Here is a 25,905-nt window from a genome sequence, read left to right as displayed (position 1 = left end):
AGTTTGGAGAAAATTCATTCCAGATTGAGTTGCTGTAGTCATATTTCATTCTAGAATATTTCATTCTAGAATATGTGTGCATGTCTTGTAAACCACTGAAAATAAGGATATATATATATATATAGTGAAGATATTCTGATCCCAAATGAGACTAATGAGAATAGCACCCTTTTATTGGTTATGTATTGGATTCTTGTTATAAACCCTCCAAGAATATTAAATTATGAAGGTAGTAGCAGCAGGTAGATGTTATGTGGCAAGAACAAAATGACTGCAGAAATGGGGAAGACTGTTTATTATAAATTATTTCACTTTTTACTGGCTAGTCAGAAATTCAATCTTGTTGAACTCATATGCATGCATTCTGCCATATTTCATTTCATGAGCATTTTTGTATGTCTTGTATTGATTGAAGGATGTGTACCTTGCCCTTTCATATTGTACAGTACATATTTCAGAATATTAACTGAATACAAGACATTGCTATTTTTGCTGGAGATTTGTTGTTCTTGTTAGGGATATTTGCTCAAGCAGTGTGCCTGCTTTTCATATAATATGGAAAAAAATACAATTTGAAACAAATTGTGTGTAATTAAGGCTCCCACAATACCGAGCTCATAAAGATAAAGTCTTCCATTGATTAATAGTACAAGAACAGCATAGGCAATGGGCAATACTACCCCCCACTAATGTATATTAACCTTGACCTTTAGGCGCTTCCCCACAGCAATGAAAGGCTAGTTCTATACCCCTACCCAATCAATCCTTTGTTTCTCAACTGAGACAGCTAATAAAGGTGTCAAATATGGTGGAGGTTTGGTAATTAGAACACCTGTTCACAATGAATGGGACAGAGACCAGCTTGTCATTTCACACAAGTCCCCAAGCAACCACAATTTGGCAAAAATAAATAAATGAATGAATTGCTTTGCCTCCCAGAGTATTTTAACCAAAGATCTAGACCAGAAGAGAACATGAGTTCCATACAAGTGGTTTAGGTTTTTTGGTTTACTGGAAAACACGGATTTTCAATATGATCTCTACCAGAACACGTAACAATTCCTATAAATAACTTCTAAAATATTTCAGCATTTCAATTTTTGCTGCAGAGCTGTGGTTGTGTCATACTTCCGTACCACAGAGAAAAAAACTACAGTGGTCAAATACCTCACTAGTTTACAGATTGACTCCCCCTTCTCTAAGAATTTTATCATAACATAAGGACAGAGTTTAAATGCTGCTCTATATTGATAATAACTTCTTTGTAAAGTTGTTAATAATTAGGCTAAATAATTTTGCAAAGTATACTGCAGTTTAAAATCCCATGTACTTATTCTAACATGTTATGTTACTATGTCTGTACAGCTCCACAGTCATCCTTGATATGTATGCCAGAATTTGTTTCTGTGGTCTGCTTCTGGAGAAAAAGAGAATTGTATTTAGCTGGGTATTTGCATCCATTTTTCCATCACATCTTGTAATCCAGAACACTGACTTGCTCTGTTCAAAACTGTATACTGTTATTTGGACAGCAAAATGCCATTTAAAGAATCTATGAAACCTTTCTGTTTCTGCTGTGTTCAAGCTTCGGGTGCAGTCACCTCACTAAGGATGTGATGCACAAATCCAACAATTGCAGGGGAACAAAGAAACAGCAGCGTCATCTATTGGGCAGGAAAATAAGTGATTCTGTGCCACACATGGTACAAATGTCTTACCTCGGCCTCTGCCTATTTTTCCCATTTAAAGTATAATCAATTATTTTCACTTTTCGTGTGTTTAGAATAAGCTAATTGTGTTAAATATGAATATGGTATTAGAAGTAGCACATAGAAATAAGATCTCAAGCATATGAGTTAGTCAGACATTAATTTGACCAGCTCTTCAGTATTGTTGTAGCATAGATGCCATTTCTAATAGCTGCCTTCATAAATCTGGCAATATCTGAATTCTGGGTACCTAATGGATTTGCCACTAAACAAAAACATATGTTCTGGAATTTAGAACTATGTATTGGACATGAAAACTAATTAACAGCCTCAAAAATATTTGTCCTAAATTGTTTATTTTAAGTGCAAAATTTATAGCATTTGGTTAGAGTTTGGTCTGGGGGAAGACGGAAAGGTATGGTTTTTCTTCATCTGTATAAAGTGCTGCAGGAAGTTGTGATACATGACAGACTTGGGATATGGCAGAATATTTCTCCTGGAGTTTGTTATTACTGTCATTTGACATATTTCTGTATTATATATGGATTCAAGATAGTAAAGCATCATCCCAAAATTTAGCAAGATTAGTTAGTTAGTCAGTCAGCAAATTTTGTGTTATTTAATTTTCTAATTCTTACATTCTTCACAGGAATCAGTGAATCTATTTAGACTCTCAGTTCCAGGCATTAGCACAGCATCTGAATGTGTGCTTTGTCAAATGTACCAGGATTGTCAAGGTTTGGGTGTAGCCTGGGATAGGAAGATAGGTTGGGAACTCTTTGGTTATGGACAGTGCTCAGCAAGCAGATTGCTGTTCCCTTGACTTCAGTGGCTGTTGTATCTATTCCAAACAGAAATTCTTGCACTGATCTAATGACTCAAAATGCTTCCTCAGTCTGTGCCATGTGGATAATGCTCACCTGTAATGAGAGTCTCTCACCTTTTTAAACTGAGATTTTCAGTATTCGCAACAGACTTTTTATTTTTTGTAAGATGGGTATGGCTGTCAAGGAAAAATTTAAAGAACACTAGTTTTCTTATATTCCAAATATTGCTATTATTAGGAAGTAGTGATTACTACCATTGGGTAGTAATATCACTAGGTAGTAATCTTCCCTAATAGAAAATGGAAAACTTAATAATAGCTTTTCTCTTTCAAGACTGTAGATGGAACCTAATTCATATAAATATTTAAGCACCAATATTACTTAAGATAATACATTTGCATAAATATATGTGTTAATTTATGAGAACAGGAACACAAATTTCTAGCACAAAAGCTACATTTAATAGCATAAACAGGTGACAATTCACTGTAGGGTTTGTCTTTTTTATGGTTTTATAGTTCTTTATAATGTAAGTTTGTATTTCTGAAGGAGGAAATCAACAATAGAATGCCGCTGGCGGTATTGTTTAGATGGAATATGTTTTAATACTGACCCCTAGTGTCAGAATTATACTTTTGAGCTAATGTGCTGCAAGGTAAAGGGATTTGGGGGGATTTGTGATTTGTGCTGTTATTTTTCACATTAGCATCCATTCTGCTTCAGCCTGTAAAATACAAAGAGTCATCTCATGCCATGAACAGATTCCTTTCTCTTCCTGTATGTCCACAGCGGGGGGGGATGCTTTAAGAAAAATAAAAAGCACAGTTATTTATATATTGACTTCCATTGAAAGCTGCAAAATGTTTTATGGTAAATTTCTCCCTTGACAGAAAAACTGAATTGTCCCAATGTTGGGATGTCACTGAGAAATGGGTTTTCACTAAGATTTTATCATCACATCACATGACTGATACACAACCCATTGACAGTACTCTAAATCATGCCATGCTGATAGGTGAAAAATGTTCCATACAGCCAGCTGTTGTATTTTTCTCTCAGATTTGTGAAGGTGTGGCTGCATGGAAAAGTCCCTCTGTACACTCAGACACTGTAACTGTGTTTTGTTCCCCATACAGTTCTTTCACAAAAAAAAAAAAAAAAGAAGATTGTTATGCATTTTCCTGAGTTTGGGGGGGGGCTCTGTTTGTGTTGTTTTTAACTTTGTTGCCTACCAGGGGTTATGATGAAGACAAAGACCAATGCAGAGCATTCCTCTCTGTCTAACACAGATGTCATGTCCCGCATTTCAAAGTGCACGGGAACCAAAGTATATCTAACATAGGTTCAATCAGAAAACACTTCTAAATTGGGATAATGATAACTATGTAGAAATTATACTCCTTATTGATATAGCAAAGTATTCTGGGCTGTTTGTCCTTCCCGACCTTCAAAGCCTTGCTGTATGATCACTGTTTATTTCAGCTGTGGAAGGCTGGAATTTCACTCAGATCACGTGTGTTGTCTCCTGTAACTTCCTGTGGTAGATTTCTGTGTGATCAGGTGAAACATTTTCCTTCCTAGATGGAGACTCCTAAGCCTGGGGGAGAAAACATTCTTTTGAGTAGTGGCACAAGTACAGTGATTACTCTTGAGTGTGTATCCCTGCAGTGACATTTAGTGATGTGCACTGAGATAAATTATACTTCTTATGAATTTAAAGTGGCAAGGGTTATTTTACGTATGAGTAAATTTCAGATAAATGTATTGGTGCTTTTTTATGCATGTTTTCTTTATGGTATATTTCTAAATTAAATGCAAATTATTTAAGTGTATGTTTTAATTTCAGTGTATTGTGAATTCGTTTAAGTGTCTGTAAAGAGCCATGCTGTGAATTTTACCTGTGAACTGACTGTGACACGTCTACTTGGACTGTCATGTAAAAAAGTGGGTAAAAATAAGCTTTCACAAATAACTTGACATGCAACCTCAGTAATTTTATCTTAACATAATAGTATATGTGTATTTTCTTAAAAATGTAATTTTAAGACAGAAAACAAAAAACATAAATTTCTCCACTCTGAATCATTGTAAGAATTTTAGTTTTAGCAATGCAAAACAAACCGCTGCAATTTGAGATAAGTTCACAATGGCCAGAAAAGAGTTATCCAGAAGTGAAAGATGAGGTCAAGTTTCACAGTCCAAAGTACTGTGTTTAGAGACTGACTTGGCACAGCTTTTTTTGTGCTTCCTCAGCTGGTGCTTCCAAAGATGAAGAAGAGCCACCACATTCTCACTCCCTTGTTCAGAAGAGTTGTGAGGACCCTGACTTGGCATTTTCTTTCCTTCTCTTACACCTCCATGAAGGTTGCTGTGGCAACACCTGCATGTTCTCTGTTATTTTCCTTTTGTAACAGTGTGAATTCCAGATGCACAGTATTTGTGCTGAGTTTTTGCATTGTACTGCATTTTTGCATGCAGTACTTCTTGGATCAGAAAAAAGAGAGGGGAGGATGGTGCCTTTTTCATGAGCTTATTCTGGCTGAAGGTGTATAGGATCTTTCAGGAGCAAAAGAGTATTGCTGAATTTCAAGCCTTTTACATAATAGTGGGAGTGTCAGAAATCTTAACAAAGATGCAAATAATATTAAAATTGAAAGTTTCAGGTATCATGAACAGATAGCTCATTACCAATGTGTCTGTAATATTTTAAATTAGGTACACTACAGTTTAGAATTGAGATCTTTGTTGTCAGATGAATTCAATGACAGACATTAGAAGATCTCTGTGAATTGCTAAATGAGAGTCAGGTATTAAGTCCCTGCTAACACAGACAGTGTAAGGTTTTATTGCTTCCAGACTGTGAGGTTTATTGAGTTTTGGGGTTGTTGATGTTTTAACAAGCTACTTGTCATTATAAAATAGGAATAGAGGGGAGGGTTCTGTTCCTGAAATTAAAAATTAATATAGTTTGTTGATATCATCAATATTTTTATTGGAGCACAATGGGGCCCCAAATTGTAGATCAGAGCCTCTTATGCTGGATTCTTGTACTCAGAATAAACATACTGACATTAATTTCCCTTGTATAGTGAAGAAAACGGAAGTAATATTGGTTTTTAAATAAAATATGGGTGTCTGTATACAACAGTCAATTGCTTTTGAAAATAATTAAATCACAAAGTGAAATTTTTGATAAATGCAAAAGACATTTATTGGTTGTGATTATTTGATGGCATAACAAGGCAAATGAAGAATACTAATACATTTAAGAGATACAAAGGAAGCTATTTCTTGTGGTTTTTTCAAACTTCTGATTATGATATTCTTTCTCAGTCAGAAATTGCATAAGAGAGCTGGATCAAAAATACATTGTGTGAAAAAAGAAGTCATGCGATTTAACAACAGATAGAGTTGATTTTAAAAACTGTGTATGTAATTAGATGCATAATTCTTATGCATAATTTACATGCAATTATGTATGAAAATGAGATATGCACAGGCATAAATGGCTAGCTAAGCACCTCACACACAATCACAGTAATTTTGCACAGAAATTAAACATGCAGTTGCAAACACGTTTGAAAAAATTAAGTCCATAAGGAGTCCAATGGCTTTTGTGAGGAGGAAAAATTTGAATTTTTTCTGAGCAGAAATTGTGTTAGAGGGGGGGAGTAAACAGCATAGAAGTGAATAAAAATGTAATTTAATATAAACCAGTTTATGTTTGGTTGTGGTAGAAGCAGAACCAAACATACTTTATCATTTTTATGAAGTGTCCATCTCACTAGTGTAAATTTAGTACAATCCAGAGTAAACAGTGGTGTCAAGCTGCAACACTGCTCTTCCCCTCTATCTCCCCTCCCTGGGAGGTTGTTTAGGTTGAGGGTTTGGGGGGCAGTCTCAGTGGTTTCTGGCAGCTCTCTGAGCACTCTTAGTTTCTTTCTCCCTTATGCTAGACCTTCTCTTCAGGAGGAAAAGCAGTTGAACCATTCCCTATGCATTAAGTAAATAATCCATTATTTTTCTTGCCATGGCTACAAGGCTTGGTCACAGATCAGAGCTATTAAGCTTTCTATAATGCCAACAAAGAGGTGGTTCTTGTCCCAGAGTGCTTACAGTCCTAAAAATAAAGTAAAAAAACCCACAGAGTTTTGGTCAAATATTTACTGATTAACAACTCTCTAACAATGTCTGAGCTATCCTATTGCACCCCAGAAAACTAAAGCAACAAAATACTCAGTTCAGTCACATTCTTATACATCTCCAAAGATCTGTTAAAAAAATAGTTTTTATTGTGAAACTTCTAGTAATGATTTAATTGACAATGTTGAACTTATTTTTGCTGTAAAAGCGGTAAAGAAAATGTTCGTGTTTTTAAATTTCTCAGCATTTATTCTTTTAGTCTTGAATTATCTTTCAGAGAATTTTCAAGAACATCTCTTAATAACTTACTACAATGTAGATTTGAAATAAATAAATTAAATATTTAGTACCTGACCTTTTAATATTTGTCTTTCCAATGACACTTGGGAAAAATATTTTAGCAATTCTTGAATACAGTAATTTGAATCCAATTATAATCAGAATTCTACTGTTTCACTAAAGAGCATGGTTAAGGTCCTTAGGGTACCTGAACCATGTATACCCTAGTTAAGGTAAATGCCTAATCCTGCTAGGTTAGGCAATCTAATGATCATAATATATGCTTATAATTCATAAAATTTGATTTATTTTAATTTTAATTTAAGCTCTGCAATTCCAACATGGAGAGAAAAACCCACGGATTTATGTAATTTACTCCTTTTCCACATCGGAAAGTGTATACTTATTTCCAGCTAAACCAAGGCTCACCTCTTCCTTGAGGATGTAGTCGTGTAGTGGGAGCACTGAGGAAGGGCACCATCTCAGCAGCATGTGTCTGAAGGAGAGTCTTCTGGAGGCAGGCAGAGAGGCTGCTGCTCACCTACATTAGGCAAAGACAGTGCTGGTAAAAACTGTCTGACTTGTGTTGCCTTATAATTAAAGAATTACACAGTGCATCCCTCTGCCCAGGATAGAGAGGAACAAGGACCTCCATACTTAGGTCTTAATATTGTAGTATTTCAGCACCTTAAAAACTTAAGTATGTTCGTTCTTTCAGCTCCCTTTTTAGGTCGAGCTTCGCTACCCAGGGTGACCGTGCTGTTTCTGTGTTCTTCAGAGGGCTGTGGGGTAGGATTGAGTTGAACTATGGATTCCCCATTCTTCCTTCTTCCCTCAGAATCTCTTCTGTATGCATCTCTGTTACCAGGACAAACCTCTGGCCTCAGATGTTCACAGCCTCTTAAAACCTTATTCTCAAAGGTATTGGTTACCTTCAGCTCCTGTTACCTGCTGTTGTCACTTCTAATAAATTCTTCTTGTCTTGTGATCCCTTGTTGTACTTGATTAAACTATACTTGTGAAACTGCGATTCAAAATGAATCTGCACAGAAGTAGAACTCAGATTTGAAATAAATATGTATGATCTTCTAAATCAGTGGTTCTCAACCTTTTTAAAGTTGAGTGGCACTTGAGAAAATTGGCTGTGCTCTGTACCTCGCGGAGGTCAGCTCTGAACACATGAGGAGCTGTCACCTTACTCTTTTGTTAAGTGCTTGTGTATTTGCTGGCTTTATGGAAATTACAGTAAATCTGCTTATAATGTGATTGGCTACGTTATTCAGTGCTGTGTATCATTCTGTAACCAGTCAGTGAGGGACTATATGGGATTTCCTGTGACAGAATGCATGTGTTCTTGGGTGTAGTATAGGAATAGTAAGTCCTCTACTTACTGCAAAATTATTGGATATACTACCCTTGTGAGATGCAGTGATTTATTTCATGAGCAGTGAATCTGTGCCATAAATCCTGGAATTTCTGTGTATCTGTTGTAAAGGAGAAACTGTTTGATTTTGTATTTTGTGTTTCTTGTCCTTCCCGGATAAGTATGTACTGTGTAATGCTGTGAACCCAATAGCTTATGGACATGCCTTACTGTGTATGGCTGTGTGCACGTACGTGAGTCTCTCCCACATTTTTCCAGCAGGTATGTCATGACATTGTTACACATGCTGTGAATGTGATGTTTTCCAGCTAACCTGTGATACATGTGGTGTATAGCTGATTCTTGCATGTGCAGTCAATGTGGATTTTTCATATACAGCAGCCTGGATAGAGCTACAACAGTCCTGAAGCTGAAAATTTGGATAAAGTTTTCAGGGGCAAGAGAAGATAGTATTAACCAAAGAACCCAGTGACCTTACCTAAGTAAAAAAAAAAAAAAAAAAACAAAAAAAACCCAAAAAAACCCCAAACAAACAACAACAAAAAACCAAAAACAAAAAACCAAAACCCAAACAAACTAACAACAATAAAAAAGCAACCTTCCAAACAAAATATTTTCAGCTCTTCTTCATCTGGTCAAGGAGGGAAGGGGAAAGAGGACACAAAGGTAAAGGAAAATCCAGCTACTTGAAGATAGTCATTGGAGTGCAGTGTGGGACATCTGAAAACATGCAGTTCACCTCTGAACAGTGATTGAAGTGCTTGCATTAAAGCTGTTGATGCTTCAAGAGGATTAATTAGCCAACACCAAGCTGGCCCTATATCTTAACACCACATCCAAGCTAATAAGCCCAGTCACCCTCCGTCCCTGGATTGCTGCCTTTTCCCTGGTTTTCCAAAGTGGAAACTACAGCCTTTCATGCCAGCCTTCCTTAGATCCATGCACCAGCACTCCTTGTGAGCTGTCATTGCCCTGTACCTGAGGCAGAAATCAGAGCAACAAACCCCATTAGCCTCTGCTGATTCATTCCAGGTATGCTCAGGAGCATCTGCATCTCCCTCTCTGACAGTCTGGAGATGTTTGCACTAAGATGAGCTCACAGTGAGATCAACATCATGTTGCCCATGTACTGGGATTACATGGCACAGGCTGGCATGTGTTCTGCTTTCTGTCCTGTTTTGCATAAGAGTGTGACTATCAGCATTCCTGATTTTTTTTTTGTTTTCATCAATGCCTTGACAGTCTTTGATGGTATACAGGTTTCTTTTACATGTGGTACTTCTAAGCTTGTGTTTATCTTGTAACTGTGAAAGTTATCAAAAGGTTAGTTAGATTTTGGTGAGAGGCTTTTACAGTAAAAGATGTTCACATGCAGATTTCTCTTTTTATTTAATGTGTTTACAGAAATTTAGCAAAGCCTATAAGTGTACACTTTTTTGTTGAGTTTTTTTATGTTTTTGTTGTAGATAAAATGTAATAAAGGAAGGTATAAAAAGCAATTACAAGAAAAATTCAAATTGCTGTCTGCACATTCCCATTGCTAATAATATTGCCAACTTTTGTTTAACAAACAGATGAGCCCAAAGTAAAATTACATATCCTCTAATAGTGCAGCTCCCTGCACCTTCTGCTGTCTCCTGTCCTGCACCTTCTGCTGTCTCATGCTCCTTAGTAGTGCTTCTTCAGCTGGTTTCTTTTCCCTTGGATGTTCTCTTTAAATTTATGAAATGATCCTTAGAAAAAATACCAACAGTCTTCCTCAATTTTATTTGGAAACAGGTAGCTTTGCATATCTAGCCTAGAACGTGGCCACACCGGTGTTTGACCCTGCACTGCTGAGTGGCAGCACCCTTCAGTCATGGATGCAGCATCTTCTGGGAGCAGAGGGAATATTTAAACTGGATCAGCTGTTGATAGACCTGTTGATGTAGAATCATAGTCATAGCCAGCCCTGCCATCTAACTGAACTTGTATAAAGCCAGCTCAGTAATTCTGACATTGCACTGATGTGCACCATGTACAGTTACATTGTAAGAAGGACAGAAACTTGGTCTACTATATTTGTATCACCTAGGTATCTGATAATAGAAATTCATGGAGACAGAACAAAGAAAAATGTGATACTCCATTCCTCACTAGAAGTTGTGCTAGAATGTTTATGGGGCAAGGTGATAAGAGTCTTCAGAAGCATTTACCTGGAATTAAAGATATGTAAATCCTGCATATTTAAGAAGATGCAGGATTTAATTGACTTGTTTGACACCTCAGAAAGAATCCCCTAGTAAGTTAAAGAATCCAGACATTTGTGACTTAGTTTTTCTGCGTAAGTTGTGCCTCTTGAATTTCATGTCATGAGTCATATAAATCACACCACACATATTTGTACATATATACACATGCATAAATCTTGAAATGTAATACTAATTTAGTTGGTAAATATACTGCATACTAAGAAAGAAAAATGGTCCTAAAATAACAAATATTCTTCCCCTCCTTCATTTTGCTAGTGCTGTCATTGAGGCTGAAGGAATTGAGCCATTAGTGCATACCTTGAGCACTCAGAGAGACGGAGCCATCGCCAGTGCTGTTACAGTGCTGACAAATCTGGCCACGCAAGAGTCATTCCGCATCAGTATCCAGAGCCAGGGTATCATGAGTACTCTTGCAGAACCACTGCAGTCCTCCAACAGCCAAGTGCAGAGCAAAGCAGCATTTGCTGTGGCTGCATTTGGTTGTGATGCTGTTGCAAGGACTGAGGTAAGACACTCTGAGTTTGTGATCATTGGTAACGTTTCTAGATCCTGAGGTCGGAGTTAAATTTACCTGGGAATATTTTGTGTCTGTCCTAGAAGTCCTGAGCTTTCTAGATAGTGACTTAGTTTTACTTTTGTCTTAGGCTTGTTCTGCTGAGTTTAGCTCAGTTTTTCATGAGATTTTGGGAAGAGTTTAATTTGTATTTTTGCTACTGTGTTTGCTTGCACCAAATAAATGCTTTGCAGATTTTCATTGGCTTCAGTGAGTGTTAACCAGGGCCATATCTTGATCCCCATGTTTAGGAGCAGTAAAGGTTTCTTTCAGCTGGAACTGTCAGCTGAACTTTGAAGATGAGAAGTTCAGTCCTCTTTACTCTTCCATGTATAGGAAAGATACTGTAGCACAGAAGAGAACAGGATGTTAATAAGATTGTCATGCATACAATACGAAGTCAGATGTATTGTGATGTAAATTAGTTGCTAGGAGGCAACAGAACACAGAAAAAGCTGTGAAACTCTCAGTGGCAGTTTTGGGTTGCGTAGTCTCTTCAGGTTCCACACCACAGCCTAATAACTGAAGAGTAAGGCCGAGCCAGAAGGGATGTGTGTCTGCCTTGTGCCACTCTGGAGCTCCCTTCAGCTCTGGCCTATGCAGAGCTCACAGAAACTCAGAATACCCATAAATGACCTTTCTACCTGCCCAGTGTAGCTTCTCTACAGGGCTTGAAATTATTTGGAAGGTGAATTTCACAGGCTGCTCTTGCTGGGGTAGATGAAAGATGTAAGTGGCAATGTCTTCACTTTTTTATAGTTAAGAAATGCAGGTGGACTGGGACCACTTGTTGAATTGCTGCACTCTAGGAATGACGAAGTCAGAAGAAATGCATGTTGGGCTGTTACGGTCTGTGCAAGTGATGAATTAACTTCTGTTGAATTATGCAGCCTAGGGTGAGTAGAAACAGTATCAAAAGGTAGAGGGAAACTTTTTATGAGAAAATTCAGTTTAAATCAATCTTTACATATTCATAGCAGAATAACAAAGCTTTTTGGTAAGAAGAAACTCCTTTTGCACTACATATGTTACAGATGAAATGGTATTGATTTTTAGGAACATAAGTCTTCAGACAAAATATAAGCCTGTAGAGAGAACTGTCTGTAATTATAAGATGTGACTGAATTAGGCTTCATACTGAAGATTGTTTATATCAGTCAAAATTAGGGACTACAGTGCCCCATACATTTGAAACTGAAATAAAGGTTTCAGACTAAGTTTAATATACAGTAAATTGTACTTATTACACAGAGGCTAGATTTGGTTTACAGTCTCTGGTTAACTGCAGGTGCTGAAGTGTCATGTAAAAGTGACTCTCTTTTATTCCTTCTTAGAAACTCCCAGATCCATATATTAATATCTGAATTACAAAAGCTGGTTTAGGTTATAAGAATTATGACATAGGACTCCTCAGACAGGGTGACTTATAGTTACTGTTAAATTAAAATATATGTAATTGCCCTGCTCCCTCTGCTGGGCACTTCTCTGGTGACTGCAGTGATACTTAAAATCCCTCTATGAGGGAATTCTGCAAAGTGAGACTCTCAAAAATTTAGATCAGGAGGGGATCTCAAAGATAATGTTTTCACCTATCTGCTGTAAGTTTGATTAAGGTACACTGACATGTTTTGACTTGTTTGGTGTAAATACTGGCTCTGATGGGATTTCACAACTTTCTGAGGTAAGCTGTTCCAGTGCTGGAGTATCCTTACCAGTAGAACGGGTTTCTGAGTTTTAAATACCCCTTAAAGCAAATCTATACAACTATACATTGTCCTACTTGCATTGGGATTGAATAACCACTTTTTTATAGCAATTTGAGTTTAACTTACTGAATTTTCTCATTTTCCATGTCCCTCTCTCAGTTTCCTTTTCATGACAAAATAAAAATGTTAACTAATTTTGTTTTGAAATCTTGTATCATTTTGCCAAGCATCTCTGAATTTCTGTCCTTTATTTATGCCATCTCCCAGCCTGGATGAGGAACTTCAGATGAGGTCATACCACCATCAAATAAAGCTCAGTAATTATTTTCTTTATCTTGCATATGGCACTGTTCTTATTTAATCCCTTCTTTGTGACAGTACAAAAGTAGGAGTCTAATTTATGTGTCCTTCCAGTTTGACAGGATATAACTGATAATAATACAGTAAGCATAGTTTTTCTAGTCATCAGGCACTACTTCATGTTATTTTCACTTAGTTCATATTTTCCTGACTTGCTCATGAGTATTCAAGCAGGAATATGTGAAAAGAATTATTAAAGTCAAAACATATATCAAAGTTAACTCATATCTCACATCTACTTCTTCTGCCTATACATCAAGTTCTTTACCCTGTCGCAGCAAGGATTAGCTTCATTTTACATTATTTATTCTTGACAAATACATAATGGTTATTTCTCATATCTTGTTTTTTGCAAACTGTTTGTCTAACAATTTGATATGGTGCTGTTGGACACTGAAATTTGGCAGCATGGTATCTATTATAATTTCCTTGGGTTTAGTTTTTCAAATCTAGATAGTATCTTTGCCTTTCTCCACTCTCTAGGCATCTAGCCTAGAATTTTCAAATACAATTATAAATAGTTATGATGTCACTTTTGCAAATTCATAGAGTGGTTTGAGGTAAATGTCCTCAAGGATTGCTAACTTTGTCTCCTCAAACTTACTCTAGGCATGTTAAGACTACTGTTTCTACCTCCTTGTTAATATTACTGCCAGGCATCTGCCTGAAACCTTTTTATGAAAACTGAAGAAAAAAAGGCATCAGACACTTCAGTCTTTCCTTCGCTGTTAGGAGTTTTCTTCCCAAATTGAGTAATAGGCCTGAATTTTCCTCTCTGACTTGTAGCACATGAACCATTTATTTTCATTTTGGTCCCTGACTAGTTGTGTCTCACTGTGCCTGTGCACCTTTTGAGTTTGTCCCTTACTTCTTCTATTCTGTTGAGAGTGTCAGTGTTTCCATTTCTGCTTGAATCAGGTTTTGGGGTGTTTTTTTTTTGTTTTTGGCTCTTCACAGAGCTTTTGGTGCAGCTGTATTTTCCAGTTTTGGCTTGTTTTTTCTCCATATGAGGGTAATGTGTCACTGTGCCTGTAGTGTTATCTGGTTTAGACACTGCTGTGCACATCAGCCTTTCTTTTATTCATTTTCCCCTCTAAAATTCTTCTCTGCATTATTTGCTGGTTATCTGCAATATGCTATAGACAAAAGGCCTGAACTGCTCTTCCACTACCTTTTCCCTCTATAAAAGAAGAGAAGGCTGTCATGTGCCTTGCCTGAAAAAGTTGTTCTCTGGAATTCATCTGATCAGAGTCTATATTGTAAATGTCCACACCTGAGGCTCCCCATGTAGTTCACAGAAATGGGCAATCTAAACATGGAGATCATGATACACATAGACATGCATATACATATACATATATATACACACACATGCATATATATGTATAAATATATAAAGTTTATTCCTTGAGACGCGAAGAATACCCGCATGTGTGCATAAACACACACAGATATAACTTTAAATACAAACACAGACACACACAAATATATCACCATTTTCCTTTTTTTTATTCATTTCTAAACAGTTCCAAAACTGCAGTTTGCTGTGTTCTCCTGATTGAGTTTCTTTTATCTTCTTGGTGACCTTTCCTAAGTTTTTCAGGTCAGAAGTTATCAGTATGTGGGTTTCAGCATCAGAAACAGCTTAAGAAATTCATTCCTGTCCTCCCATATCCTCACTTTTTGTTTCTATCTCCATGCTGCAAAAATTCTGCCATTCTGGTGATGCTGAAACAACCACTTGTTTCCACTCTCATTCGTGTTTAGCAAATATCTGCCAGCTGTGCCTCCCCTGAGCACAGTAACAGTCCTACACGAAAAAGATTCACCCACTGCATAATGCACAGCTGGAATCTGCAAATTGCTTTGCAGCTGGAGGTTGCCTGAACTGTACCATGTGGTCATCTCTGAACATTATTCCTTTTACTTTTTTTTTCCCTTAAGTCCTCTGTGGATGCCAACATCCAACAACAAAAGGCTGTGGCATCCTGTCCGGCGTTTCCTTATGTAGCATTTAACTACATAAAGAAATTGGTTTTGCTTTTGAGCATTGCAAGGTATTTTTGTCCCCTAGAGAAGAAATTCTGTGCCGCACAGCCACCTCCTTGCTGGCCCAGAGAGCACAGGGCTAACACTTGGAAGTGAATTTGTCTTGGCCTTGGTAATGCTGAAAACTAACTCTGAACTATATAGTAACAGTTAATTAGTATTTAACAATGAGGTAGCCTTTGTATTTTGTTCATCAGGTTTTTTGTATTTTATTTATCAGTGCTTTAGACATCCTAGAAGAAATTAATCTGTCAACAAAGCGTAAAAATAGGTTTAGTGAAGCTGCTTTGGAAAAGCTACTTGATAACAATCTTTCCCAAAAGTACAGCCGGTTGGGATATTTATCATCAAGTAATATCATTACTAATGGATTCTATGATTGTGGTCAGGTAAGCTAATAGAAATAAATCACTCTATTTAGAAAGAGTAAAATTTTCCTCTTAATTTAGAAAGAGTGCTATAGCAAAAGCCAGAATCTGGCAACAGCAAATACTTTTTTTGTGTGTCCTGACATTTCACAGCTGTTACACAAATCTCTTTTGATTACCTTTCCTCATGGATGAAATCTCATCATCTTCATGCTATCCCCTAGTTGTGATCTTTTTCCCTATTCTATATGAGCTGTGTAGACCTAGTTTCTTTCCAGGTCTTTTCTCAAACTTTAGTTCTTCTGGTCTCTTTCCCTGCAGGATACTTAATACTAACTTGACACTGAATGAGCTGTGGACATTTTGTTTGTTTATTTTTACATAAAGAAGTAAAGAGTTCATTTTTTCATCTCAGTCATGACCCTTTCTCTAACAAAGAAGTGTTTATATATAAAGACTGAGTCCCGTATCACTTGTTAGTGCTATGTTCAGTTTAAATCACAGAAAGACTTTTTAAAATACCCAAATGAATTAGAAATACCAGTCTTACTGACAATCAGTAAAATATCTGCTCCTAAAGTACTTGGTTGTGTTTGAACATTCCATCCTATATTGTAAAGCCTTCAGAGGCAGGAACATTTGTTAATTCTGGAACTGTTTGGAATGCCATAATAACAACAACTACATGTTAAATTATTTATAAACAATCTTTTCTAAGAAAAAATTGATGAAAAAATGCATATAGAAAAAATTTCACATATTTTGAATAGCTTTGGAATTTTTTATGTAGTCTTTGGTTTAAAATTTTAGGAATTTTAAATTACTCTCTTAAATATATTTTTTCTCTGCACCTTTAACTGAACAAAACTAATTGTATTTTATGCTAATTTTCTTGTAGTTGAAACCTGGAGTCAAATTTTTATCTTTGGAAGAACTAAGCATGCAAGAGCTTACTGACCGTCGGGCAATAATCTTCATTAATGCTAAACCCCGAGAAGAGTGAGTCATGTTAGATCTACTAGCATTTATTGCAATAGCTCACCTTTTTCATCATTTTCACTGTTTCTGGTACAGACTTCATTTAATCTATCTATCTATCTATCTATCTATCTATCTATCTATCTATCTCTGTCTATCCATCCATCCATCCATCCCTCCATCCATCCATCCGCACATATATAAAATAGAGACATCTATTTTAATCCCAGCACAGTGCTTTATGTCCTAAAAGGCAAAAGATTTGTATTTTATAAAATAAGTATTTGGAAAATAACTTTTTTCCCTCTAGAGAGAAAATATTTATTCAGTTTTGTTGCTTTTTTATTTTAGCCATTAAGACTCATTCCCTTCGCTCTTTGGTTCCTGATGGTGGGAGACCCAGTGTTTTATTAGTTACAGCAAAGCTTGTCATCTGCCATAATCATTATGTCATCTAAGCTGAATGTCAACATGCAACAATGAAACCTATGATTTGATGATTTTCTTGTACAGACAAATGCATGGCATTTTAAGCTCATCATCCCAAGAGGCAGGACAAAACCAAGTATCAAGCTCTCAGACTTGATAAAGAACCTATGTCCGTTGCTTCTCTGTTTATGTTGAAGCCAGCCTCACAAATCTTAGATTTGAATGCAGGAAGTTGGTATGGGGCTTGTTTAACTGGGAGCCATTTCCTGTAAACAGTCTCACAGATCAAAGATTGCTCTACCAATATTTTGCAACTCCAAAACCTTCTTCTCCGTCAGCACATCACATATTTGGTTTGCAATATCATTAGCCTCCCTTTTAAGCTTGTATATGACACCATAAAGATGTCTAGGAATATCTATGACAAATTAGACTTCCAGGCTCTTTGTTGATCCCTAGAGTTGTCTTTAACTATCAGGTTTTCTTTCTTTGGCTTTGATACAGCTTCTTGCTTTTGCACTTTGGCAGCAGTTTTATTCCCCAATTACTTTTGTGTTCATAATTTGGTATTCCATACTCCATTTTTGATCCCTCGATCAATACCTGGTTTATTAGTGGTTATTTCCACTTACATAGCACCTATTAATATATTTACTGTCCTTTAAAATCAGAACTCCATTTTCATAGCTTCATATGCAAATAACATGCAAAAATATCTTGTTCTGTTTCAGTCTTGCAGGAGAGAAGGCATATGATTCACCACCTGCTTCAAAAATAGGTAGTAAAGAAAAGGCAAGGTAGGGTTTTCAGATTTACTAGTTGTCAATATTCTGTTATTGCTCTAACATTAGAAATAGAATTCTGACTGAAAATAGTGATAGAGTTTCTGAACAGAGTACAAATGCTTAAGTACAATGTTAAATATGTTTTTGGAGTCTTCCTTTCACCTCCTATTTCCAGTAATATTCTTTTGTCTATTAGCGATCATTTGTCCTCCCTTCTCATGCTGTATTTGAACAGCTTGCATTTATTTGCTCTTTTTCCTTTCATTATCCCTGGGAGGCAGGGAAATGCTGTTATTTTGCAACTTGACAACCAAGACACAGGGAAACTAGGGTAGAATTTCTTTCTCAGTTTAGAACCTAGACCCATGAAATGTTCCTGCAGTGCCTACATGCATTCTTATTTCTATATTAAATTTCTTCCACTGAAATTCCATAGGTGACTAGAAGCTTAGATGGGTGTGCTCAGAACTTCCTGATTTTGATGGCAACTAGCCTAAAAATGCTTTGCTTTTGCAGGGCTTGTCCTCATCCATACAATAACCAGGTACAGTGCTGCAGTCCGTTCATACCAAATAGGTTGGAACCTCTACCCTTGTAGTGGAAAATTCGTTTTCTTCTTTTAGAGAAAGAGGATTTGAGTCTGTCCCTCGTACCTGCAGATAGCTGACCAGCAGTCTCTGTCTGGTTTGCCATTGCTGCTCACTGACAGTGAGATGTAATGAAGAGAGGCAAGGGGAGATACGGAGCCCCAGTTGTATTTGCTCTGCACCAGTAGTGGGTTCTTTAATCTCAGAACACGCTCGAGGGTCATAGGCCATTTTGCATAGTCTCAGGAGCTGAGAGACCTGTTTTGACAAGATGTTTGTTTATTACAGTCTGAGATGAGGATACACTTGGATAGTTGCTTTTTAAATGTAATTTATGTCAATTACAGAGTAAATGAGTGCTCTGTTAGCAACCATAACTCTTTCAGAAAAATTTTCTTTAGGAAGGAACAAATACCTGGCTCAATGTCCCACAGTAAACCTTGCAGGGATACAAAGACTTCTTTCTTCAAGTATGAAATAATTGCCTTTGAATGTCATGATCAAGTTGTATGATTTATAACCCCATTGTCATTCATTTTGAATCCATAATTCATACATCATTATTATTATTAATTTGTGAGATATATGGAAGTGACTTGAAGGTCAGTAGCTGATCCAAGTCTCAAACACACTTAGATGTTTTTCTACGTATTTTTTCCTTTTATCATATGTTTCTGTTCAGCATTATTTTTCAAAGCACTGCTGAACATTGTTTAAAGCGATTGTTTTGAAAAAATGATACTACTTTATATAAACCATAGCTAAAAGCTAAGAGAAAGGGCAGTTGTAATTGTCTGCTGGCAGTGTTTATATTAGATGTAGAGGAAGTGGCTAGTTGATAGTTTGACATGTATTTGCATGGACAGATAGCATTTTTAATCAAACAGTTGCATATCTGACATAGATATTGACTGGGCTAAATGACTGTATTTAATGTAGGCTAATAAATGTGTATTTATTCCATGCTTTGTTCCAGTACAGCATTTAAGAAATACTTCCCAATACTCATTTAATTCTTTTCTAAAGAGAACCAGGGTATTAAGCTATGTAAAATGGGAAAGAAAATAGGTATGTCATTGTTGTCTTTAGATGGTAGGATATTGTATTGGCTGATATTGTATTGGCTGCCTTCCTCCACACACTGATGCTCTGGTGACCTGTTGGACTGTTGTACTGAAGTTGCAACAGGAATCAGAAACAGCTTGGAAACTATTAAAGTGCCATGAGCCCTCCTTTGTAATATTCCTCTGCATTCACAGCAAGAAGTCTCACAAGTAGCAAAACAGGTTTGGGAAATGAGAGTGATTTTTTTTTCTGATGTCACAATTCCCATTGGTAAGAAAATGGGGATAAGTAAAAGAGAGCAGGAAAAAAGAAAGTAGGAGTCTACTGTAATGGTTACTGGATATTTTATAGCACTGACCTGTAAGACAAGAACTCCACAGTTCCTTATGAGATAAGTATTATACAGATATGATGGACTGAGTTGAGGAGTAAGGTAGAGAGACAAGTGTGGAAGACAACCTTGAAGCAGCTATTCCACCAAGAAACAGAACAGTCATACCTGGCAAAAATAAACAGCAGCAAAAGAACCCAAACAAATCACTGTTCAAACCCATCTCTCTTGGGCAGGAAGAAGAAGAATAAGAGTGATTGGAGAGTCATTTGAATAGATAGGAATAAGGAACAAATTCTCCTGCTGTAGCGCTGTAATTTAATGGTGCAGTTCTCATAGGGAAAGAAAGTACTGGGATGATAGAAGGGGAGAAGTGGGGAAAAGAGAGAAAACAGTCAAGAAATAAGAATTATAGCATTTGTAGAAGTTGTTCTTTTGAAAACCTGCTAAACTGGACAACAGAGAGTTTGGAATAATTTTTTTTCTCTTTTTAAACAGGGTATTTTTAACCATAGTGCATAAGTGTATGAATGGATAAATAGGCAGCTGTTTAATACAGCATTATAAGGTTCCCTGACTATAGTTAGGTAGAATAAAATGAGATAAAGAAACCTGTCTGCTTTTTTCCAGTGTAAGTGTAATTAATAACCAGAACAGTGTATTTAAGAGGGTGGTAAATTTTCTATAATTTTAAGATTAAATCTTAATTGGTTATCCCTCTAAAATAATGTGCTTTATAATACCTATGAAAAGAGCTTTTTGTGAATATGGTAAATCTCAATAGGTTATAGAAAAGTTTGCAAAGTATTCTGAAGACAAATTGCTTGAATTCAACCACTTATCATGGTGTATATCCTTCTGCTTTGTCCAGTGCTTTCCATCTTAAAGAATAATTTTAAGAATAATTTGAAGAGCATACAGTAATGATAGTGTGTCCTGAAGCCATGTACTCCAGTGGTCCTCTATTTCTATTTTTTCTTTTTCCTTCCAAGAACACCAGAAATGCCACAGATTTTAAAAAATAAGCCAGAACTGTTAAATGAAGGAAAGAAATGTCATATTTCAGAGTAGAATTATTCAGGATTTATGCTGAATAATGCTTACAAAACACTACTTTCATATGTTCCTACAAATGAAAAATCCTAAACTGTCTGATTGTATAGACCTTAATTATACCTCTAGTAAGATACTGGTTTTATAGTTGCTGCATAACTTGTGGAATGCACAGTATTCCATATAAGTAGAACAGTAATTTCATTTATACTTCTGTTGGGTGTTTATGATGCCTGTTCAGGATCACAGTCATTTTTCAGATCCTGAGCATTAGTAAAAATGAAGCATGTGCAATGAAAAAAGTCAACAAGAACACAGAGTTCTTGTAAGATCTTCCTCTGACAAGCCATGTTGTAGTTTACATGATGCTTGATGAACCTGGACTTGCAAGTACAGAGATTGTCTTTTGGAATGTCCTGTCAAGATTTCAGCCGTGCTTTTGAAATCATTTATTCCTTTATTTGAAGTTCAGATTTCAGTCAAGTACAAACTCACTGGAGTTCATGATTTGTAGTTCATCTCCATATGAAACCAAACCATAACTGTCTGAAGATCTTTCCTCTATCTATGTAGTAGGTGAGTGTCTCCTCCCCTAGATAATCCATATATGGGAAAGGCATATCAGAGCCATTGACAAAAATAAAATGAGAATGTTCAACAATGTTAATACGGAGATAGTGACACTTGGTTCCTGACCATCTCCCGCGAGAATGTTCCACAAGTGTTGTCTACAGCTTTGTAGATTTCGGACATTCATTATCAAGAGGAAAGATTTCTCCTACTTTCCACCCCTCCCCAATCAATTTGGCTAAATGGCCTGTTGGAGAACTATTGTATTTGAATTTCAACTTTAGAGATTACAGTACTCTAAATAAGTGTATATTTTTTTCTATGTAAGAAAAGGGAAGGGGAAAAAAGAAGAGGACAAAACAAAAGAAGTCCAAGAAGAAATAAATTTAGAAAAAGAAGTTTGGTTACCACCATTGGACTTCATTTTAATGGATTACATTAAAGATGCTTCCAAAACAATTCTGCCACTAACTACTACCAGGGAACAGGTTGTGGCCCTTGCACAGTGAGTATCAAATTATGTTTCCAAAGGTTGAATTGGTAATATAACTCCATGTGCTTTCTATACTTTACTTTCTTACCTTTACTGTCTTACAAAGCTTATTCCTTTATACATTCTATCTTACATCTTATGCTAACAGCTACTTTGATTCTTACTTTATAAGCACCTTCTTTACTAACTGTGTTTTGCTACCTTAATACTAATAACAGTAACTTGCTTTACACTTTGCTACTTTCAGTGTGCAGTTTCTTTTTCAACATGCGTGTTGATGAGGAGCAGCTCTGTTCTTTCTTTTTGTTTTCTGTTACAGAGAGAGTGGTTTGCAAGCTATTTTATTGTCCTATGTTATTGAGAGAGTCTAGATAAGAGTTTTAGGTGGCTGTGTTTTTAGTTGGTAGTTCTTTGTTGCTAGTTTCTGTCTGTTGTGAAAATGGGATACATTGCTGTATTGTAACTTGAGTTTGGTGTGTTTGTCTCTGTAAAATGTGTTTTGTGCTGGTTTCTTTTGGGGTCTTTTATTATCAATTAAATACAATCTTGCAGCTAAACGTTATCACTGGCAAAGCGGAACTCACAATAACTGTCACATACTTGTATTAATAAATGTTATTTTGGGAGCTGTTGTGGGAAAAGTTCTTTTCTAGCTATTAAGTTTGGCTTCAAAGCAGAGGTTGGAAATCCTTCCAGCCTGTGTTCTGTCCAGCAGTTTGGCAGGCAGTGCTGGGTTCATAAGGCTCTAATTTTCTGGAAGCACTTATTTAGCTGATGAGTTCTCCCTGGCTTAAGTGTGGCTTCATATCAGAGGTCAGAAACCCTTCCAACCTGTGTGCTGTCCATAGTCGATAGGTAGTGTTGGGAACATAAGGATCTGATTGTCTGGAGGTGCTTATTGCTAATAATTTCTTATTAATATGGTTAAGACTAGAAATCTTTACATTTCTGTCTCCCTCCTCCCTTTCACGTGACAGATATTCATCCTTAACTATCCAGCTGTGTATAAATCATGCTGCCTTCCTCAAGGTGGAATACATAAAATGCTCTTTCAGATCATCTGCTCTTCTAACCAAATACTTGCAGACACACAACCTAGTGAAACAAGCACAGAAAATTTAAGTAGAACGTGTTTGAAGCGGGGGGAGGGTTAGGGTTAGCATTAGGGATCTTCTCTGAGGATTTTGTGCCTATACTAGACCCCTCCAGGATCTCTGCTGGCAGTTTTTGCACCTTGGTTTAGATCTGTGACAAATGTGAATTACCTAAGTTATGGTTACCTGTACTTATCAGTAAGCATATTTAAAATACCAATTACTGGATTAAAAAAATTGATGAAGCAAACATAAAAGAGTAATATAGTCTGATATTTCCTTCACTTATTGCTTGTATACATTTCATTTTGCTACATTTTTGTGATAAATACAAGATAAACTGTAGATGTAATTGATCCTGGTATGCTTTTGGAACAGGTTTGTTGCAGACAGGATGGGTGGCTCTATTGAAAGAGACAAACTACACGACTTCAGCTGGGAACTTCACATAAGTGAAATAGAATTTGAACTGAAATGCAACATTGTGCCTATCGGGAAAATCAAAAAAGGGACATTCTATCACAGAGCTTTACTTTTCAAGGTATATTAACATTTATTTTGTAACACATGAGTTTTAAGTGGATATTCAAAACTGTATTTGCATCAGTATAATACCCTATTTTTTTCATATAAAATCTTTTGTATACACTTTAGTAATTTTTCACCAGCAAAGTTGATTTCCCAGTGAATGAGAGCCAGCATTGCTTGTTTCTGTAGGCATTCTTGTTGTCATTAAATTGTCTTAAGTGATATCAGCAGAATACTTGATAAATGGCAAAAAGCCAAAATATTTGCTTTAGAGTCAAAACATTTTACATTTTCTGTAAACTGTAAAATGTTGAATTATGCAGCTTCCTTCTTTTTCTTTGCTGCAAATGTAAACTTGTTGGGACAATTTTTATTTGGTATCTATCCAGTATTCTATGATATTATATAACAGCTTTTATATTCTTAGACTGGGAAGTTTCATTTCTTCTTTCTTTGTGTGAATAGCCTGGTTATTTGTCCCATTTTTTTTCCTTAGCTGGATTTTTCTCTTTCTTGGATAAAAAGGAAAAGAGAAGCAAGGACCTAGCACATTAAGCAGGAAGGACCTAGGAAAGAATACACAGGCGAAAGAGCACAACCCTAAAATTATGGTATCCCTGGGGGGAGAAAGTTCCCAGCTTATTTTATGAATGGTCTGAGGGTATGAATTAATTATCCTCCACTGTCCCAAGAAACCTTTGTAGGGACAGATCATATCTCTTAAAGCCACAGCACTCTAAGCAATGGACATCCTTGTCCATTTGTAACAAAAATCTTCCAGTATTTCATTCCTCCGCAGCAGATACGTGATGAGAAAGCAGTTTTGTAGCTGGAAACCATTATCAGTCTGTCTGTGGTAGTGCAGCACAGAGGAAAGGCAGGTGTTTCATCTACCAGGCACCTGCCTTGCATTTCATTACCTCCCACATTCCCAGGGCTGAAAAGCAAGGAGTGTGCTTTGGAGTGAAGTAAGAGTACTAAACTTACACTGATAAAAATGTTACATTTTTACACTTAATATTTCATACTAGCTATATGTGTGCAGTGTGCCTACACCTCATTGCTTGAATAGACTTCAAAATATTATTCAGAAGTAAATCTTCCATCTGGAGAAAAACATTGCTGGATATTGTCTGAAAAGAGTTAAAATGAGTAAATTTCATGTTGTGCATTGAATAAGCCAGAAATAACATTTAAAAGCAGAACCAACAGTAAAGGTTTGTAGTTTGGAGCACTTGAGAGTTATAAGGAAACTCTGAAACTCTTCACCTTTTAGTATTTGTTTCCTCTTTTGAGCATCTCTGGGCCTGGCTGTCTATCACAGAAGCTACATGTATGAACTGTGATTAAATAATTCTTCTTTCATTTTTAGGTGATAGCAGACAGAATTGGCATTGGCTGTACTTTAGTTCGTGGCAAGTATAACAGAGCTTGGAATGAAGTTAAATTGGTTGATGACTCTCCCAAGAGAGCTGGGCTTTTGCTTCCTCCTCAAGAGTACATTGTAGATCTCATGTTTGAGCCAGGCTTTTTGATAAAACAGGGAAGTGCAAAGGCGGATCGATACAAATGTATTTAATCAACTTGACAAATTTCACCAACTATCAAAAAGAAGCATATCTGGTATGTTGTCTCAAAGATTTAATTAAATATATTTTTAGTATCCAGCTTCAATGCTTAGAAATTTTGTTGATTTTTTTGTACTATTTTAAGACTAAACTGTAAAACTGCAGATTAAAATTTGGTAGTTACTATTTGTTATATGCTAACATTAAAACACTTATTAAATCTGTTTAGATTATTTCTAATACAGTATCTTTTTTTTCTTATTTTCCTTCTACTCCCATGCACATTTATAGGAATTAATTGTCCATGAAGCAAGAAAATGTGACCTCTGGTGAAATAAAAAGGCACCTAAAAACAACTGGACAATTTTTCTGTGGAATAACCCAAGAACTGATAATTCGAACTAAGATAACAGTATAGTTTCAGCCTCTGTAGAAAACATCCCATTTATATTTTTTAGAACTTGGCAGAGTTAATATTTACAGATAATAAGGTATTCTGGATGAAAGTAAATACTGTTTGTCCTGGCATAGGGAAAACAGACAACTGATAAGTTAATATTTGTGATCTTTGTTTAAATTCTTTATTTTTCACTTGACGATAAAATGGACTCTGAGAAGGCAGCACTATTAGACAGGGAATTTTTATTTCTTGCAGCCTTGGGTAATGTGGTGTTGCTGAAGTGTGGTGGGTGCATCTAAGAAAGGTAAAATACAGTCTAGAGCCAGTAACATCAGTAAACACTTCCTGGTGAAACTGTCAGGAATGTACTGGAGTATTTCAGGGAGCACCACTG

General features: G+C 36.3%; 1 protein-coding gene across 1 annotated transcript in view; it reads left to right on the top strand.

The window, feature by feature from the left end:
- Positions 1 to 25,270, top strand: part of ARMC3 (armadillo repeat containing 3) — a 58,543-nt gene extending 33,273 nt beyond the window's left edge. The window contains exons 12-19 of the mRNA XM_071560818.1: positions 10,850 to 11,099; positions 11,907 to 12,043; positions 15,483 to 15,651; positions 16,529 to 16,629; positions 17,769 to 17,834; positions 21,757 to 21,933; positions 23,394 to 23,556; positions 24,916 to 25,270. Coding sequence (XP_071416919.1) covers positions 10,850 to 11,099; positions 11,907 to 12,043; positions 15,483 to 15,651; positions 16,529 to 16,629; positions 17,769 to 17,834; positions 21,757 to 21,933; positions 23,394 to 23,556; positions 24,916 to 25,122 — 1,270 coding nt within the window. The 3' untranslated portion in view covers positions 25,123 to 25,270. The remainder of the gene's footprint in view (positions 1 to 10,849; positions 11,100 to 11,906; positions 12,044 to 15,482; positions 15,652 to 16,528; positions 16,630 to 17,768; positions 17,835 to 21,756; positions 21,934 to 23,393; positions 23,557 to 24,915) is intronic.
- Positions 25,271 to 25,905: the final 635 nt, after the last annotated feature.

This window comes from Pithys albifrons, chromosome 7, assembly GCF_047495875.1.
Source record: "Pithys albifrons albifrons isolate INPA30051 chromosome 7, PitAlb_v1, whole genome shotgun sequence".
NCBI classification, from domain to species: domain Eukaryota; kingdom Metazoa; phylum Chordata; class Aves; order Passeriformes; family Thamnophilidae; genus Pithys; species Pithys albifrons.
The sequence above is the reverse complement of the archived record's forward strand: the minus strand, read 5'-3'. Positions and strand labels throughout refer to the sequence as shown.